This window comes from Branchiostoma belcheri, unplaced genomic scaffold, assembly GCF_001625305.1.
Source record: "Branchiostoma belcheri isolate BF01 breed outbred unplaced genomic scaffold, Haploidv18h27 scaffold2, whole genome shotgun sequence".
In the NCBI taxonomy this organism is placed as follows: Eukaryota; Metazoa; Chordata; class Leptocardii; order Amphioxiformes; family Branchiostomatidae; genus Branchiostoma; species Branchiostoma belcheri.
The window spans coordinates 806,929-827,255 of NW_017803490.1; the positions used below are offsets into that span (position 1 = coordinate 806,929).

Consider the following 20,327-nt stretch of genomic DNA (forward strand, 5'->3'; position numbering starts at 1 on the left):
GGTATAGCCCCTCCATCATCATCATGGCTGCCGCAGGCCAAGAAAGTAACGCGAAAACACTTCGTTGTCGTTTTTACCAAGATAGAAGCTATCGCCACGGTTTTCTTGGAGCCGTAAGTGACTTACAGAAGGCCGAAGTTCTCCAGGATGTGGTTCTTGAAGTGGAGGGCCGCCGGTGTCCCTGGCACCGGCTTGGTTTGTCCGCGGCCAGCCCCTATTTCCGGGCGATGTTTACATCTGATATGTGGGACTGAATATGAAGCTTTTTTTTTGTGTCAATATTTCTGCCTTTTCGGTGTTCACTAACACATACACGCACACACAAATACATGCCTGTCCTTGGTGCTGAAAGCTATCACCGCACACACATACATGGCTGTCCTTGGTACTGAAAGCTATCACCACACACACATACACACACATGCCTGTCCTTGGTGCTGAAAGCTATCACAACACACACACACACACACACATGCCTGTCCTTGGTGCTGAAAGCTATCACCACACACACACACACGCCTGTCCTTGGTGCTGAAAGCTATCACCACACACACACACGCCTGTCCTTGGTGCTGAAAGCTATCATCACACACACATGCCTGTCCTTGGTGCTGAAAGCTATCGCCACACACACACACACACATACATGGCTGTCCTTGGTGCTGAAAGCTATCGCCACACACACACACCTGTCCTTGGTGCTAAAAGCTATCACCACACACACACACACACCTGTCCTTGGTGCTGAAAGCTATCACCACACACACACACAGATGCTGGCATTTACACAAACATGCGCACATACACAGACACACACTTTTTATTAACCACACTGCTCTGTTAACTACACACCATACACATTGTTGGCAGTAACAACACACACACTGTCCTGACAGTTTTGTCAGTGAAACCAGTTGAAAAGTTTATTAAGTGTACTGCACATTCTCTTGACCACACCTCTGGTCTCAGTTTAAAGCAGTCGTAACATCAACATTGTAAAGAAACAGTTGATATAATGTTACATATGCATTGCAAAGCCATGATGTTATAACCAAAATAATAAGAACTCAACTGTTTCATACCTCCTTTTACCATCTACAAATACAAATATGTGTTAAACTACATATAATTATCAACAAAAAATAATGCTGCTCATTTAGTTATCTACTCTTTCCAAGTTCTCTACTCAGCAAATAATAAATAGAAAATAATTCACTCACTCTCCACAACCCTAATTACTAAGTGGACTCTTCCACCTATCCCTTACTGCAGTGGGACAAATGGACGCTGCCATTGTAAAACAGAGGGATTTTTTTGGTAGAATTTCTCGGCTGAAATCTTGACAAAAAACTACTAAACATGCCTTCATCATTAACCAATTCTATCAAATGAAAAAAAAAAGTTCTGCTATCCGCTTATGATTAAGTTAACTAAAAAAATTATGAGCTAGGCCATGTTGATTTGATTATATGGATGACACTTGGAGTAGATGTCAAGGATTTTGATTGGTCAACTGGACATTTGAGTCGCTATGGGAACGACCAATCAGAGATGCAACTGAGGATGGGGAAAACAGCAGAATCAACAAACTAATTAAGGATCCAAAAAATTTGTTGCATAAACAACGTTGCAAAAGAACAAAAATTCTAACAGATAACTATACATATAGTACAATATGGAACATTTTTACCCACCCATCTAATACTTATACCAGTAACTTTCCCAAATCATAATTTCCAACACAATTCATTCCATTTACAAAATTTGTTTTACAAATTTGTATGACAAGTATGTTTGTTCAGAAAATGGGTGAAGTACTGCCCCCAAAACTGTACAAATTAATAACTGCAATAAGACATTTATGTATTATTCTTGTAAATTATTATCTATAATGTTAATTGATGGGAGATTGTTACCTAGAACACAATTGTCACACACTCAGACTTGCTTTAACTGGACTAAGGTGTAAAATATTTCTTTCTTCAAATTTTATGCCTTTGCACATTCTGAAATTGTAGTTCGGAATTTGTTAAATAATATACATGTATATCAACAAATAACCTGCATTTTTTATCAATCTACCATACTGTAAACTGTAAATATTCTATGTCGTAAGGAAATCAGTGTTCTATGCTTGAATGTTGTCATATCTTGCACAAAAAAAGTTGGCAAAAAGGTGACGAAAAAGTTGATTTTTAAAAGTAAAATTTGTTGATTAGTAATATCTGTAGGAAGTGAAATCATAACATTGTCTTTGGAATTATAGCTAGGTAATTTCACATACTAGGACTTCATCAAGTTTTTAAGTCTTTGTATTGAAACAGATACAGTTAAGTGGTCGGGATTGGCTATACCGTACATATAGAAAAAATTCTATGGTACAAATTGTTTTTCTTTTAACAGTAAGTTGTCAAAACTACCCAAAGTGAACCTATATCAATAAATTATTCTAAATGTAAGATGATCACTGTGATTTGAATCTTAACTGCCAACATATCCAAAATAGAACATACAGTATCTCAATGTGCAATGCCAAATTTCAAGTTTTTCGAGCAGTCAGCGAAGTAAAAAGATAAAATTATCATAGAAGGAATTAGTATAATACTACCTTCTTTCGCTTTACATGGTTTGTTCTCCCAATTTTTTTACTTCTTCGATCAATCAAAATTTTTAACTTTTGCCATTTTTATTAATAAGGAAACGCAAATAACAAAGCCTCTGGACTTTTGAGGCAACATAGATGCATTAAACATAAACATTAGTAATAATTTTTAGTGACATCGAAAATGAATAGCTTTATACAAGCTAAATAATGACATATGATTCATGCATTGGTCTACAAATTGTTTTGAGGTAACATTTAAATTTTTTTTAATATGTTATTACAAACATGGGGGTGATAGTCTTTCTGGCAAAACTGATTCAAAATAATATTTTCAAACTTTCATACATTTTTTTCCATTGTTCTTATTAAGCTTTGGCTGTCAATGCTAGATCTACATCTAACAATCTGAAAAAAAATTTTAATTTTTGTAAATTTTCACTGCTGTGACAGGATTACAATAATTTTTTATTATAATGATGGGCTTCAAAAAATCTCTTTTTCCACAATAAGTTTGGAAATGCAACAGAATATGAGTTTCACAATAGTTTAACACTGCTTCAAAACTACAAATCTAGGATTGTACAAAACATTTCTCTGACACACACATGGTGTTTTAAGCTTGCATGTTTGAAGCTCCCTCTAACAGAGTATATCGGTACTGCAGGAGTAACATTTTTTGGACTGAGGCACAGTTTGGTACATTGTATGATCTGCATACCACATTGTTCCTGATTGGAATGCACATTTTCCCAAATATGTGTCTTGCAAGAGTGGAGTATGTCATCTGGAAGCTTCCTAACTTCCCCTCCACTACACCTGGTCCATCCCTACTTTCAAAATGCCACGGCCCTTTTCTCTATGTCAGTCTATTATAACCGGACTGCACCATTACCCCTTTTGGGGGTATCTCAAGATTTTTCGTAAAAAATTTCCCCCTATACAGACAAAATAGTTCATCCAATTTTTGTATTGGAGTTTGTTCTAGTGTGGGCTCTCGGACTTGAAAATAGGGGTGGCAGGGTTTCTTCTGGTGGGGTTTAAACTCAGCAGCACAGCCATCATAGAATTGTACACTTGTCCTGCAATGGAGGAAAAAACACACAAATAGACATTCCAGGTAATAAGATAGATAAGATTAAGAAAATGGTTACTCAAGCAACTGTCAGACGCTTCAAGTAGCATCCATAACTTTTTGTCGGTAGCATCCACTACATTTCACTAACAAGACTGGCAGAATGAAAACATACATTGCCATGGCGACGGTGGTTGCTGTTAGGGTTATTGTTTGCATGGCACTGCCATGATTTCATGATTTTGAGGAAGCCTTGTACCCTACCCTACCCTGAGTGTATAGTGAACGAGCCCCGGGGTCACAGAAAGTACATGTAGGGCATCCCCAGACAGGTTCTCCCAAGGGTTTCCAGGAATGTGGGCATGTTTCAACAAACAGAGCTGGGAGATATTCCTGTAGACATTCCATACCTGTGGACAAAATGTCTACAATTCCTAGAATTCTTGCAAACTGCACACAATACCATTTTGTTCCTCCCTGAGACGTTGCCAAAAAGTAGTGAATGCTACTTGAAATTTCTGACAAAATCGATCCAGTTGCTTGAGTAACTGTTTTCTTGTAAAACACACATGTGAATACAAATGTGCACATGACACTTTTTCCTATGGAAGGTGAAGTTCTATCCTTTTATTTCTGTTATGAATCTCCTTTTCATGCAATGTATCATATCGTGCCTGAAAACAATCTATATGGTACTAGGTACAAAGCATGATTGTTCCTTTTGCTTTGCATGGCGAGCCAATTGTGCCTAAAAAGAAACACCTTAATTGCAAATAGAAATACTGCCTTGTAACATCTGTGTCCATAATATCACCAGGGTACATAATATCGCCACCTTGAGAAATAGTGTGCTTAAAGATATTTTTACTGATATATGAAGGAGTGCATACCAAAAGTATGTTGCGGTAAAAATATCTTTAAGCACACTGTTTCTCAAGGTAGCGATATTATGGACCCTGGTGATATCACTTAACTATCATGAAGGAATAAAGGAGTCATTCAGACACAGAGAAAACCAAAGTTGAGAGATCACAAGCATCAGAATCAGGGCTGCAACAAGAAACAAATAAAGTCAGGGCTGCAAAAAATGCATCTGAGCAAAGAATTTCATACTACAAGGGGGTTTCAGTGCGTGTATTTTGAAGCCTTCAATAAGATTGAAAACAAGCGGTCAGTTCAAAATCCCTTTTTTTGTACACTGAATGAGTTGCAGATTGTATAGAAAATTTGTAGTTTTGTATAGAAAATTTGTAGTTTTGTATGTTTTTTCCATTTTTGAAATTCTAAACTTGATTGAAAGAAACATAGTCATTAAAAGAAACAAAGTCCTGGTATATTTCCAAATAGCTACAATACGTGTAGTATGAATTCATGGTGTATAAGGTAAAGAACACTCTTCAATAGCAAGAAAGTGGGAGGGGGTGCAGCCATTTTTTTTGCTGTTGTACGCATGCAGGCATGCCGTACCTCTTTCTTCTTGGGTGCAGCAGGGGGTTGCCCCCCTGAGGCGACCGGTTGAGATGGTTGAGGGGGGGTCGGAGGTTTAGGTTGTGAAGGTGCCTGGAGAGGGGGGAGGGGGTGAAGAGTACAGCCACAAGAGTGGTGAGAAGAGAAAAAGGAGAAAGACAGAGAGTTCTGGGTAGTGCTGTGTACCGGTTCACTGGACCAGTTCCGGACTTGTAAAAATGTTTAGGTTCAAGTCCAAAAAAAACTAAAAGTCAAGAACCGATTCCAGACGTATTACAAAAAAAAACCCCATGTCACATACCCCTTTTCTTTTCAAACCACCTAAAACTATCCATAGATTGCAAAATCTGTGCTGCCAAATGAAGAAAACATTGCCATTGGGCATCGTCAAGTACCGGCCTCCATGTTATGTGTCCAAAGTTTTGCCCAAACAACATTGCAAGGTTGCCAACATGCAGTTTTGTACATGCCATGGGTTTAGGTCCGGACTTACAAGTCTGGAACTGAACCTAAACCTCTGGACTTGAATCCGGACCTGAACCTAAATGTGGGTTTAGGTACACAGCACTAGTTCTGGGGAGGAAATTCAATACCACGTACTTTCTTGCACTTTATCCTAGGGATCACCCATGCATCTCAAATTTCAATTGATAAATTAGAAACATTTGTTTTATTTCAATTCCTTTTCATATATACTGAAATAGAAGATATCAATACAATATAATAATTTGGTACCAAAAGCTACCAAATTGTACTGTAATAGCATTTACTTTTGTGGCGTATTTGTTTTGGCAGTTTTCGGGGTGTCTATTACAATGTAGCATGCGATATATTTTGTATTTCTATTACACTAAAAAATTGTTTTAACCGTGAAATTCAAACACCAGGAAAATCTTCTTTCCCCTCACACCACAAAATAAAACCACTGTGAAAGTAAATGTATTTATGGTAGTTCATCAAACCCATTCTGTACTTCCTGATTTTTTCACTGTACTTTTATGTTTACTGTTTTCACTGTCGCTTCTGTACCATGAACTTATCATTACAGTTAACAAATAATTCCCGGACTTTCTTTTTCATGCACCTGTCACCACTGTGAATATATAGTTCTGTGAACATGTCCATTTTTCTCAGACAGTGAACTTTTGCTATCGTGAACATAAAGTGAATTACAGTACCTTAGACTTTGCATTTACAGATGGTTCCAAGAAATCTACACCCTCAAAAACAGTTGATGCTTTTTCTTTTTCAGGGTAAAATCTCACCTCTTTCTTCCTGGGGGGTTGACCGGCTGGGATGGGCTGTGCCTGGGGGGGTAGGGGCTGGGGCTGGGCAGCGCCCGCAGCCTGTTGTTGTTGTTGTTGTCGCTGCTGTTGTTGTTGTAACTGCTGAGCGTACAATTGCTGCGCTCTCGCATCTTCTTCTTCTTGTAGCTTCTTGGCGAGCTCAAGACTATAACAACAGGAAGACATATTTTACTCAAGAAACTACATTGGTAAACCAGTATGTGGAATGTATTTCGTTGTGTGTGGATGGTGTTCAGCACCAAGGACAGGCATGTTCACCTGTGTGCGGATAGTGTTCAGCACCAAGGACAGGCATGTTCACCATTGTGTGGATAGTGTTCAGTATCAATGACAGGCATGTTCACCTGTGTGTGGATGGTGTTCAGCACCAAGGACAGGCATGTCCACCTGTGTGTGGATGGTGTTTAGCACCAAGGACAGGCATGTTCACCTGTGTGTGGATGGTGTTTAGCACCAAGGGCAGACATGTTCACCTGTGTGTGGATGGTGTTCAGTACCAAGGGCAGACATGTTCACCTGTGTGTGGATGGTGTTCAGTACCAAGGGCAGACATGTTCACCTGTGTGTGGATGGTGTTCAGCACCAAGGACAGGCATGTTCACCATTGTGTGGATAGTGTTCAGCACCAAGGACAGGCATGTTCTCCTGTGTGTGGATAGTGTTCAGTACCAAGTACAGGCATGTGTTTAGTACCAAAAAGGACATAAGGAGTTCCTACTCACTCTGACATGGCAGCCGGCTGCTGTTCTCCGTCCTGTGCTGCCTCCTGTTGTAGGGTCAGCGCTACTAAATAGTCCTGCAAGGGGGGAGGGGGGCACGTAAGACTAAACAGTCAGAAATACTGTTGAAAGTACAACACAGTTTTCTTGGTGTCACAAGGCATAGGAAAAAAAATGCTGTGTTTCCTGTTTCAGTCCTGACAAAAGTAGGGTTGGTAGGTAGGGATTATCTTTTTTTTTCTTTTTTTTTTTTAGACTTCAGTGATATTTATGTAGGGGTCAAATTTCTTAAGATGTGCGGAATTCGGGGCCAACTTTTTAGCTGTCAACAAAATTATGTATTTTTGGCAATGCCTCGGGAGGAGGCATGGCATATTTGGAAGCTATAAATTCTAGTGTCAACACTTCATGCATATCATCCCATAGAAACTATAATATTAGAAAGGTAACATTTGCAAAGCAAATGCAAAATGGTCTGCTCTGTTAATTCTTACTCAAACACATTCCCATATACAGTGACAGGAGTCTAAATCCCTGCTACTAAAAAATTGCAACATGATGTAACCCAACACCATGGTGAGAGACATTTGGTTCAGGTCATTGACCAGGTTAGAGGTCAGTGTTTGGAACGGAAGAAGAAACAGAGCAAAAACAATATGTTTCCCGAACTCAAACACATTCCCATATATGGTGACAGGAGTCTCAATCCCACCTACTAAAAAATTGCAACATTATATAACCCAACACCATGGTGAGAGACATTTGGTTCAGGTCATTGACCTGGTCAGAGGTCAGTGTTTGGAACGGAAGAAGAAACAGAGCAAAAACAATATGTTTCCCTTCGGTAAACATAATTAGAGGGCGTGGTGAGTTTGTATCCATGGCAACAAGGAGAGCAATACCTGGTCCATTTGCTGTTTGCTTTGTTGAGGCAGCGGCGCATAGCTAGCGAGCGTTCGGAAGGAATCGCCCAATGAGCTCACGACAGTTTTCAGTACCTGATCGATCTGCTGTTGGGAACTCAAAGGCACTTGTGCGGACCCCCCGTGGTTTGGTATGGTCGTCCGGAAGTCGGCGTCAACAAAGGTAGAATCACCTGAAAAAAAAAACACAGATTAAATTTTCATGAAAGTTCATCTGTGTCGGTAGTAATCACAGTAAAATGTTCAACTTTATTCCAACACAAGGATTACACAGAGATCAAATTTTCTGTAATGTCTCGTGTGAATGAGGTCACCTTCTACGTTGGAAAGTGTCTCCCACACAACGTTGGGCTCTCCCAGGAAACCCTGGTCTGTCACCAGCAGGAAGAGCTCACTCTGAAAAATAAGGGGTGTTCATGAACAAAAAAAACAACAGAAAACAGAAAGCCATGCCAACTCAACAAGAAAAATTTTACAGTACTTACATTTGTACTATGTATTCATCTATTTGGTATTGAGAAGAAAGTCTCCAAAATGACATACTAACTGCTTTAAAAGTAATAAAACATCTACTGTACATTTTTGTTAAAGTATATTCTGATTTTTAGAGTTAGCCTGTACCTAAAACGAATCTCATGGCTCTGCACATTTTTGACTCTCAGTTTTGTCAGATGATACTACCGGGTACTTCTGTTTTTCTATACGTATCTATGTCTGTTGAGTGTTATAAAATTTTGGCAATGCCTCAGGGGCGGTCCTTACCTTGTGTTTGTACATCGTACTGAAGTGATTGTTCCTAAAGAAGACGCAGAACTCGCCCTCCTTGACCGTGCCACTCAGCTCTGCCAGACCGTGGTACGTCAGCTGTGAGGCCGTGCTCTCCAGGTACGCTTCCGCCATCATACCTGCGAGGGACGGCGCAACACGGCCGTTTTTAAAGGTATCCAAGACCAGAATTCGAAATGCTGGGTGCGCGTGCACCTTACTGCACCCAAAATTGGACTTGTGCAACCATTTTTTTCCTGTGGGTGCACTGACACCCAAAGTTTTTTGTAGGTGTTTTTGTAAATATGAAATGTGACACTTAGATGCCAAGAATATCCTGTATACTATGATACATACGTTCCCATTTCAGATTCAAGCTCAGAAGAGAAGCAGTAAGATCTGTTACATGTATTACATTTGTTTTATAATATGGTGCACCCAAAAAAATTTTTTGTGCACCTAATTTTTAGGTTGGGTGCATGAATTTCGAGGAAGGTGACAGACGGTCACCGAAACGTCGGCTAAATAAAAGACTTGGTTGTGTAAAAAGAGTCTCTTTACTAAGTGACTTACCAACCTGATGAAACGGGATCAGTCAACATGTTCAACCCCCCCCCCCATCTCCCCCTTCATAATTACATTGAGTTGTGCCTGACCTTGACTGACATTTTTCTCATCATCAGTCAAAATGTTCGACCCCTCCCCCTTCAGGATTACATTGAGTTGTGCCTGACGTTGACTGACATTTTTCTCATCATCAGTCAAAATGTTCGACCCCTCTCCCCCTTCAGGATTACATTGAGTTGTGCCTGACCTTGACTGTTTCAATATTTTTCTCATCGTCAGTCAAAATGTTTGACCCCTTCCCACTTCAGGATTACATTGGGTTGTGCCTGACCTTGACTGACGACCTCGCTGTCCTGTGCTGACTTGCTGGAGATGATTTTCTCCACCAGCTGGTTGTAGCTGCAGTTCCCGACCGCAGTCACGATGTCCAGGTTCTGAGGGTCAATCAGCCAACCGTGGTAAAGGGCTATTCCTGCAAAGGGGACAATAACAAGATCAGGGTTCGAAATTAACTTTTTTTACTATTGCAGTGTACAAAACACTTTTTTGAACCAGGTTGCCCAGTGGGCAACCTACGGCAAAAATTAGGTTGCCCATCAGAATTTTAGGTTGCCCCACCTATAAGTTACTACTCTAGTACTTTCCTCAATTAAGTAATGTCACATACATAAGCCTATGACAATATTTCTAACAGCCTTTAGTTAACTGATACTAGTAATAGCCATTAATACCTAAAATTAAAAAACATCTGCCAGATACAGTGGTGCAAGCCAAGTGGGTATGATTTGGGGGGGGGGGGCAATTAAAATTTCAGGTAACACACAGGGCTACCTAGGTTCAAAAATAGGTTGCCCCCAAGTAAAATTTGGTTGCCCGGGGCAACCGGGCAACCAGGTATTTTGCACACTGGTTACATATGTTGGTTACACTAGGTTGGACAAGTCCAATCGCCCACTTTCCCAGGGCAAATAAAAGCAATGTTCGGGCAAGTACATGTGCCCCTACATTTGCCTGATTGGGCAAGTAAATTTTTTTGGATGCAAAGTATAGCCGCTATGGTGTTTGGAGCATGTCAAACCACCTTATTTTGATAAATAAAGCATCCAACATTATAAAGTCCAAAACAAAATAATTTCCTCAGTCAGTGGTAGTGAAAATGTATAGAAAAACATGTATGTATATTTCGGGCAAGTGAAAAGTTGGTTAGGGCAAGTGGAAATAACCTTGTACTTGCTTGCTGATATTAAAGGCAAGTGGATTTTTGAAAACATGTCCAACCCTGTGACACTCATCCAGGTAAACTGAAACAACAGGAGCTTTTGACTAATTTGCATCATCCTTGTCTTGACTAAGTGTCTAATTTATAATTATAACTTTTGTTCAAAAAAATTGTTTTCATTTATTTGCATATCAATCAATAGTTCTTGCTTATGATATTTTTTTAAATATAAACCTGCATTTCTGCACAAGTTCTCTAGTGTCACTGACGAATATGCATTCTTTAATGTGCCACTTAACTGTACCACAGAATTGTTCCAACAGCAAACTTCAAACACCACAAAAACCTCCCCTTCCCATCTAATGCAAAACTAAATCCATTTACAGTAAATGCATTTCTCTGGCTTTTTTAGTGCAGACCTAACACTTGTGACATACCAGATGTTGGAACGACTCCATCTTACCCAAGCTTACGCCTTAATAAATCAGATTACAACCGAACACATGCCACATGATATGCTACAATTTTCATCTGTAAGTGTAATTTAAAGACCGCAGAAAAATATCTGTACTGGTTAGCTACACATATTGGTTATTTCTTAGATCCATATTTCTCTACTTCACAATTTAAAATGTTGAGGCAGGAAAGTGCTGCCAAACTGACCTAATTTAAAACATCAGAGCTCGTATGAATTATTTATTACATGTCAGATATCATCAAGCAATTATATTCCTCACTGATAACAGCATTATCTTTGCCCCTCCAGATGTCATTTGTATGAAAATAAAACTTCCTTTTGCAACTGCACATAACTTATGACACTGTCCCATAGAATTCAATCTGGGAGTTCTAAATGGGCACCATTAATTCAGATCTTATTTTTAATCTTTGAACTACTATTAAGCAATTACTTTCCTATTGAAAACAGCATTATCTTTGCCCCTCCAGATGTCATCTGTAAGAAAATAAAACTTCCGTTCCAACTGCACATAACTTATGACACTGTCCCTTAGAATTCAATCTGTGAGTTCTACATGGGCACCATTTATTCAATCCTACATTTCTTAATCTTTGATTGAACGTCCTTGATCGAATGATGATATTATTACCAAAGGTTTAGTACATCCTGGCAAGATTAGATGTAAAAGGTGGGCTTTTGATTAATGTTTTCATTTTCATATAGCAACAAATTTTCTACTTATGGCCACAAGGATAGGGAATTCATTTCTAAATCATGCTCCTGTACAAGTGACTCCAAATGACTCCAGTCTGTATAATACATGTTAGTGGTGGATAAAACTTTTGGAATAATGTTCAATGCTCCTTTTAAGTGTAAAAGAAATAATGGCAATGGTTCCTGAACAGTTTTTTTTGTGATGCATACATTGTGAGTACATGGTGCAAGTAAAATTTGCCTGGTGCAGGTAATTTTCATTGTTACTTGCACCGGTGCACGTATGTAGGAAAAGGTATGTTGCTATTAAAAAAACAGTTACTCAAGCAACTGGGTATGATTTTGGAAATGGTCAGACGTTACAGTATAGCACATGAATAATGTTCGTAGCCAGGATTACCCTATGTGCAGCCTCCTCATCCCGAAGATGGTATCAACTTAAATCAAGGTACAGCAGTAAATAAATATTCAACACTTACCTAACAGATCGAAGACTATACACTCGGGCGTGTACTCGAAGTGCCGGACTCCAGTAAACTTCACGTTCACATCCAGGCCTGTCTGAAGCTTGTGGAAGACCGACATGGCATCGTGGAAATTCTGCTCGTAGTTTAAGAGTTGACCCTCCGTGCAATTCTTAGGCGCACTTGAGAGGATACAGTCACCTGTACACATGAATGGGAGAAGAGAATGATGATAAAATATTTACTTGTAATAAATGATCAAAACTTCCTGATGCTGCTCAATTTAAACAAGTTTAACTAGAAAAGTAACATTTGAATTAAGCAAATGCATGATGTTTACCATTGCATTATATTAATTCTTACTCAAACACATTCATATACTAGTACTAGTATATGGTGACGAGTCTAAATCCCTCCTGCTGTAAAATTGCAACATGATAATGATGTTATTGTAACACAATAATACAGTAGTTACTACGGTGACAGACATCTGGTTCAGGTCATTGACCTTATTTGTATGGAGAAGAAGAGGAAGAAGAAACAGAGCAAAAAACAATATGTTTTCCTTCTGCGAAGGTAAACATAAATATTATCGTCAACAACCTTGAATAATAAACATCTTGCAGGACCACAAAACATCAATTAATCCACCCTAAACTATAAACGTTTTTATTGAACACATTTTAGCGAACACATAACTTTACCACCAATGAAATCTTGGCTTTCGCTGTGCAGTTTAATTCAATTGACACGAAATTAAGCGAATTTACGGTACTAGCTAGTGACAGTTTCATCCCCAAACCATTATCTATACCTGACACACACCCCTCACCTAAATAATCCATAAGCTGATCGGACGTGACCACTTCCGTTCCGGGGGGTAGTTGCACCTTCCACGTCATGAAAAGAACATTCATGAGAGCCAGCAATGGGCACGGGCCGTTCTCATTCTGCGTCACGATAGGGGTGTCCTTTCCTTTCCATTTTATCCACTTGACTTGGTAGAGACTTTGCGCTGCTGATGCTACCTTCCCGGGGGACAGCTCTCCCCCCTCCGCGCCTAATGGTTCCTCCCCTTCCACCCCTTTCTCAGAAGTACTTGGTATGGCCCCGATGGGATCAACTTGCATACAGGATTCGGGGCTAATCTTTTCCCCGGTTTCTGAGTCATTGTTCGGGTCGTTGTCGTCAACTTGCATCTTGTTGTTGTCTTGTCTTGCTTCTGTCGTACCACTTTCAGCCGAGGCATCAGAAAGCTCTTCCCTATTCTCTATAATGGCGTCAATTCCCGAACTCTCCCGTTGTATAGAGGCCTCTGGTATAGACTCAGTCTCCTTTTCTTCGGCGTTAGACGCGTCTGTTTGGATTAGAGCTTTCGGCTCGTCTGTTGCATCGGTGGGTTCTTTGGACAAACAGTTGGGATCAGCTGTGTTTTGTTGAGTGTCATCGGGTAGACCAGCCGATTCGTCGCCGAGTTTTAACGATCCTTCCTCGGGATTCGCTCCGATTTCTCCCGATTGCTTGGCCTCTGAGCCTTCTGCGCTAGCCATGCTGTCTACGTCTGGCGTTGATTCTTGATTCTCGGCCATGGCGTGGAAGAATAAGGATGAATTTGGTGGAAAGTTGCAAATTTCACGACGTCGCCGCCGCCATCTTTGATCACAATGAGTCAAAGCGCAAGCGCAATAATATTGGGATATGCCATTCGCGTTTCAGGGGGGAAACTTGAGTTGAGTCACAGGTGAATCATGTCAATGGCAGATGACACGGAAAACAACAAAGAAAATGTCTTTAAATTATTAATAAAAAAAGGGACAAATTCATGTGACTTTTGCCAAGTTTACAAGTTTTCCTTCTTCTATAAATGCATAGAATTGTCATGTGTGTGCGGGACTTTATCACTGAAAGTTTCTATGCATCGCAACTGTAAGTCATGCGTATCAGTGTAAACCCTTCCTTTATTGTAAGCAGAAACATAAAATAGACATACCGGTAAGTAACAATAATTATTATGTCGTGACAAAAGTTACTACTGTTCTATAAAATATCACTACATTAACGTTAATCCTGTTTGAACCAACTCTGTCATTTTCCCCACAAAACCAGTGGGCAGTTAATTTGATTTATGACTTGTATCCCATGCCTGAAGCTGGTTTGCTTGGCTGACTGGAATCAGGTGTACAAAATACGTCTTACCACCCACACACATTCTCATGTCATGAGGTGATGCTAACATTACAATACATCCTTTGTCAAGAATAAATAAACAAATAAGATGAAAGTAAAATGGCAATAATAATAATCCGCCAAGACCTTAAGGAAATGCAAGGGATGCCCAATTTCCCCCCAAAACATATTTTTAAACGGACTTAAATTATCATACATACATTAGATACGTTCAAATTCCTGTCCATACGGTGTCTGAATACCCCTTTATTATAACCGGTATTTCAACATCCCCCATTTGACCCTCACGAAAACAATGTTGGGCGGCGGCCATGTTGAAGTGTCATGCTAATGTTTTGGGATGTCAGTGACTAAAATTGGACCCTAAATATTCGCACGTAGCTTCAAGACGATTCTAAGTTTGCTGCGAACATCTTTAGCACTCAAGTGAAGAAAGTCACAGAGTCTTGACGCTTTCAGTAAGGTCCCAAAGTCCGTTAGCTCTGGTTTAGGCTTGCCGCAAAACAGGTGCTCTTAGCTGTACTGTTTTTAGTTTCAGTTCCGCAAAAAATTATTGTTCTGTGCTAAAAGTCACAAAGAAAGAGGAAAATGAAGACTGCTTTGGTCGTCGTGTGTTTAGCTCTTCTTTCCACCGTAGTCATCACAACAGGTAAGTGAAAATAGGCTGACTATATTGTCAGGTTTTGGGGGCAATTTATTTTTGATTTACGAAATTATGGGGAGGGGGGCACAATTTCTTTCCCCTAAAAATAATGCTCGAAAATGCATCAACACTGAAATTTATTCCATGTTATCTGTTCCTTTAATAAGGTTACATTATTAATATTATGAGTATTATGAGTATTTTTTTCAGTTCCAACACTAAATTTCCACACATGTAACGTTATACCAAATATTATATTTATTTTGAACAATGTTTTGTTGATAGGCTATGCTAATGCCAAATTGCAAAATGTTAACATGTTTTTCCTGCAATCTCATATTTTTAGTTGGTAAAATTGCAGGTATGAAAATTATTTCTGAGATGGTTATATTATAAACCATATTAGCAAGAGTAAAAAAGGAAAACATATTGTTTTTGCTCAGTTTCCTCTTCTTCTTCTGTTCCGAACACTGACCTCTGACCTGGTCAACCAGACTGTCTCTTACCAAGGACATTATACACAAATAATGTCCTTGCTCTTACCAACTAGTGTTACATCATGTTGCAATTTTATAGTAGGAGGGATTTAGACTCCTGTCACCATATATGTGAATCCGTTTGAGTAATAATTAACAGAGGAGACCATATGCAAAGGTAAACATTAATGATTAAGCAAATGTTACCTTTCGAGTTTCATATACTTGAATTTGTTATTGACTTTATTTGTAAAGGTGAGAGACTGAATGACTTCATAAGTCACTACGAAGGACTCAGGTACAGTACAGGGACTCTACAGGCCAAGCATGAGAGGGTCAGGAGGGCGGCTATGGGGGAGGCCACACATGAGGATGTGCACCTCGCATTCTTTGCACATGGAAGGTAAAAAGCAACAACAAAATATCTTTATTTTTACTTTTTAGGAAACGAAATTGAGACATGATCTGAGGAGATATTTTGTTGTTTTGCTGACTCACAGTGTCATTCTGTTAAGTATTTTTTTTTTGCTATACATTTCATTGTATCAAAATATCACAAAATGGTGGTAGTTGAGTCAACTATTTTCAGTACCTTCCTCAACTTGTAGATTTCCCCCCTGCACAATTTGGGGTATGAATAAATATAAACGGTATAAATACTAGTATGTAATGGCAATATTGCATTATTTTTTATTGCAGAGATTTCCACCTACAACTTTCACCAGACAACAGTATGTTCAGTAAAGATTTCCAACTGGAAACAAGCAGAGGTGTTCAACAGATAGACCTGTCTCATATCTACTCTGGCTATCTTGTTGGTGAGTGTCCCAGTAGTGTAAAATCTATGTCTTTACTGTGTTAAATAGTATTAAGCTTTGAGTTTGTATGCACCTGTTTTAAGAAGAGGGAAGACCTGGAAGAGACATGAATTTGTTGCGATAGACTTGATGCTAGCATAGCCTTATTTTAATTATACTGATTGTAAACCATATACTGTAGCATAGTTTTAGTTGTGTTGTTTCTCCAACGAATGTAATGATTCTTAGCACAAATGTTTTATGTGAAACTACTGACTTTAGCCCACATGGGCAAGAACATGCAAATAAAACAAGACCGGCAATGAACACATGCATTACAATGGCGACAGTGGTTGCTGTTAGGGTTATTGTTTGCATGGCACTGCCATCATTTCATGATTTTGAGGATTAGCCTTACTACCCTCTCTGAGTGTAGAGTGAACGAGCCCCGGGGTCACAGAAAATAGGTCATCCTGGCAGACAGGTTTTCCCAAGGGTTTTCAGGAATGTGGGCATGTCAGAAAACAGAGCTGGGAGACATTCCTGTGGACATTCCATGCCTGTGGAAAAAATTCCTGTACAATTCCTAGAATTCTTGCAAACTGTACACAATACTGTACAATTAGGCTCCTCCCTGAGATGTCGCCAAAAAGATCCAATCAAACATCATTCCCTTGTTTTTAGGAGAGCCTGGTACCACCATGTGTCATGGCAGCATCATCAATGGCAGGTTTGAAGGGTTCATCTACACACCAGAAGGGGACTACTACATAGAGCCTGCAGAACGCTACAACACCAGCGCTGACTTCCACTCTGTCATGTACAAGGCGGAGCATGTAGAGGACCCCCTGCCAGGACAGAAAACGGGATGCGGCGTCCACGGAGACTACACGCTACACGAGCCCAAAACTGACTTCCCGCCCGAAGAGGTAGAATTTTCAGGGCTCGAAATACTGGGTGTATGTGCACCTTTAAGTACACCCAAATTTGGAGCTAAATATTTTCGTAGGTTTACGTATGTAAAGATGTTAAATGTATAGTAGTACAATGTATACAGCATATTCTTAACAACCAAGTGTCAGAAAAAAATAAAATCATTGCTGTAGTACTTTTCTTAATGAAATATAATAAGTTTTCACTGACATTCTAATTAGTCTATTTTATATGGTGCACCCCAAAACTTTTTTGTGCATCCAATTATTAAGGTTGGGTGCACCAGTGCACCTATTCCTAAAAATGATTTTCAAGCCCTGATTTTTATGGGTCAACTTTTTTATGGGAATGACGGAACTTTGAAAATGTTTTGCATTAAGTATAATCCTAGAAGCATATGTAGGCCTAACTAAATGCATAGAAAATTGCTAGCCAAATGCCTACTTCAGTGTGCTAAAGGTAAAGCACACTTTCCTCCTTGTAACTAAATGATAGAGAATTGGCTGCTGCCAATTGCTGCCAAATAGCTACTTCTTCACTGTGCTAAATGTTAAACCAATGATTCTCTTTCCTCCTAGGTTGATAATGAAGTTAACCACCACGAGTACAACAAGTACGCTGATCCCCACAAACGCTACCGTCGACAGACAGTACCCACCAAGAACACCTGTCAGATCTACATCATGGCTGACCACAAGTTCTACGCGTAAGAAACCAACTTCCTGTAGAAAACTTTCCATATTGTAGAGTTGTGTGGCACAACGTAGGGTCGTGTGGTGCAACGGCAGTGTACTCGACTTGGAACCAAGAGGTCCTAGGTTCAAGTCCTGACATGCCACCGATCTTGTGCCCTTGGGAAAGGCACTTTACACGACTTTCCTCACTTGACTCATGTGAAAATGAGTATTGCCTGTCCTGTATTTGTGTCTATGTGTGGGACACAACACCAACAACAGCTGCCTGTGTCCCACGTGTATTGCACTGTTGCAATGTTAATAAATCAAATCAAATCAAATCAAATCAATGGTTGCTGGCTTGCTGCAGATTTCTTCTTTGAGGCAGCCGCCTTCAACTACCTGAAGATTCTGCTGCCTTTTTGTGGCTAATAGATGGGGTTCGCCAGGAAAGTTGTGTAAAGTGCCTTTCCCAAGGGCACAAGATCAGTGACATAGCAGGGTTTGAACCTGGGATCTCTTGGTTCCGAGCCAAATGCTCTGCCGTTACGCCACACAACCCCATGATTTTGACATTTTCATATAAATTCAAACATTACATGTACCTGTACAAGCACATTATCAGTCCATACTATGTAGTCTGTGTGAGGTAGGTTACTCTCATATAGTATGTTTGTGACACATAACCACTATAGATGCCAACTTTGCACCTTGTACAAGTGTTGTGCAACGTTTATATTATATGAATCATTATGCAAATAATACACTATACAATAATACACTCTACTAGAAAAAAGGTTGGAAATACAAAATATTATACATCATAATTAGCTAAAGCTAGTTACTGTAACAGGGTTTTTTATAAACAGGGGAATAAGGGAGCTGCTCCCTCATGTAACCAGCCAGCTCCGTCATATCAATTTTCAGATTGAACCCTAAGTGGCTACATACTACTTTACTAGTACACAACATTAAGTCTTTCTCAAAATGATCTTTTTCCAGTGAATTTATAAAAACAAAACATTGTAACAATGCATTCTAGCATTAGCATAACTGTGTTACTCAAATCTACTCCGTCATGTTGATTTTTTTAGAAAAACCCCTGGTTACAACATTTGAAATGTTATGTTTTTCTCTGTTTCAGATATTACGGTACATGGGAAGCTGCAGTGGCCCAGCTTGCAGCCCACGTGAAAGCTGTGAATGCCATCTACAGACCACTGGTACTGGACGACAAGACTGGATACGGCATTGAAGTCACCAGAATCAGGGTTTGTATCATTATGTTTGTTTTTGCATAACCGGTAAACTGCCTTTAGGTGTAACACACCAGTTTTGTACATGTACGTACACGTACAAGCTGCGTAAGACCGGACTGTAAAGTTTGAACCACTCACAATGGGAAGGTCCCCTACTCTTACATGGGATACATTTCAACATACGCTCCGTATTTAGAAAACCAGCACAAATCTATATTTTTTTTTACCGCAGTGGGGGTTGAAATGCTTTTTTTTCAGCGGCCTGCAATATTGCAGAATGTCAAAATTTTGTTCTGCAATCCAGAAATACTTCCTGCAAATACACACTTAAAAGTCTGTATCTAATTCTAAACCCATGGCATATACAAAATTGTATGTTTGCATGCAAAATTACCTGAGTCAGTAGTATACACAAAATCTCTTAAACACCATTGAACCCCTAGCCTGTCTTTTTCAGTCTGCAAAATTGCAGGTTGCTTTAATTTTTCTTCTGCAATATTGAAAACGTCTCTGCAAAATACAGACTGCAGATGGGTATTTTCAACACTGTTACCTGTTGTCTGTGTTTTCTATTGTTAGATCAACACCACGGAGGATAGTTTAGAGACTAACAACCCCTTCAGGCCGGAAAACATTGGTGCAGAAGCTTACCTGGACCTGCTGTCCAACTACAACCACAACCCCTACTGTCTGGCCTACGGGTTCACAGACAGGGACTTTGAAGGAACTCTGGGACTAGCCTGGGTCGGAAGTATTTGCTCCAGGTAATTGTACATTCTTTTAGGCCACACCAATTTAATTTGTTGGTTCTCAGATTTTTTCAGATTCGAAGAAATATGAAGCGGCAGGGCGAAAAAAAAAGAAATAAAAACAGGTCTAGGCATCCTATTATAAGCCCCAAATGCAACGATAGAAGCCATGGAATCAACACAAAAGGCTGGGTTAAAATTGAAACAAATGAAATTTTAAATTTTGGTCAAATTACTGCATTGATAGATGAAAAAACTCTTTACAAGTAGGAAGAAAATTACCTTCCTCAACTGTGGGGGGGGGGCAAAATAATGAGCATTTTTTAG

At 39.5% G+C, this 20,327-nt stretch overlaps 2 protein-coding genes across 5 annotated transcripts in view; one reads left to right on the forward strand and one right to left on the reverse strand.

Annotated features, from left to right (window-relative positions):
- Positions 1–2,877: 2,877 nt before the first annotated feature.
- On the reverse strand, positions 2,878–13,995 carry LOC109468719 (ubiquitin carboxyl-terminal hydrolase MINDY-1-like). Of its 3 annotated transcripts, none has more exons than XM_019767035.1 (10): positions 13,115–13,995; positions 12,298–12,483; positions 9,757–9,897; positions 8,856–8,998; positions 8,408–8,489; positions 8,073–8,266; positions 7,174–7,247; positions 6,410–6,596; positions 5,145–5,237; positions 2,878–3,684 (listed from the first exon to the last, which is right to left on the reverse strand). In XM_019767035.1, the coding sequence occupies exons 1-10, from the start codon at positions 13,869–13,871 to the stop codon at positions 3,664–3,666; spliced, it is 1,878 nt and encodes a 625-aa protein (XP_019622594.1). In that variant the 5' UTR covers positions 13,872–13,995; the 3' UTR covers positions 2,878–3,663. The 3 variants fall into 3 exon arrangements, with proteins under 3 accessions (XP_019622594.1, XP_019622595.1, XP_019622596.1); XM_019767037.1 differs by having other exon boundaries at positions 2,881–3,684; positions 8,169–8,266; positions 13,115–13,993; XM_019767036.1 differs by lacking the exon at positions 5,145–5,237 and having other exon boundaries at positions 2,880–3,684; positions 13,115–13,993.
- A 744-nt stretch (positions 13,996–14,739) lies between these two features.
- Positions 14,740–20,327, forward strand: part of LOC109468715 (disintegrin and metalloproteinase domain-containing protein 10-like) — a 15,604-nt gene continuing 10,016 nt past the window's right edge. For both annotated transcript variants that reach the window (XM_019767032.1, XM_019767031.1), the window contains exons 1-7: positions 14,740–15,118; positions 15,844–15,991; positions 16,288–16,406; positions 17,070–17,314; positions 17,897–18,024; positions 19,137–19,263; positions 19,831–20,015. In XM_019767032.1, the coding sequence (XP_019622591.1) occupies positions 15,058–15,118; positions 15,844–15,991; positions 16,288–16,406; positions 17,070–17,314; positions 17,897–18,024; positions 19,137–19,263; positions 19,831–20,015 (1,013 nt within the window). In that variant the 5' untranslated portion in view covers positions 14,740–15,057. The remainder of the gene's footprint in view (positions 15,119–15,843; positions 15,992–16,287; positions 16,407–17,069; positions 17,315–17,896; positions 18,025–19,136; positions 19,264–19,830; positions 20,016–20,327) is intronic.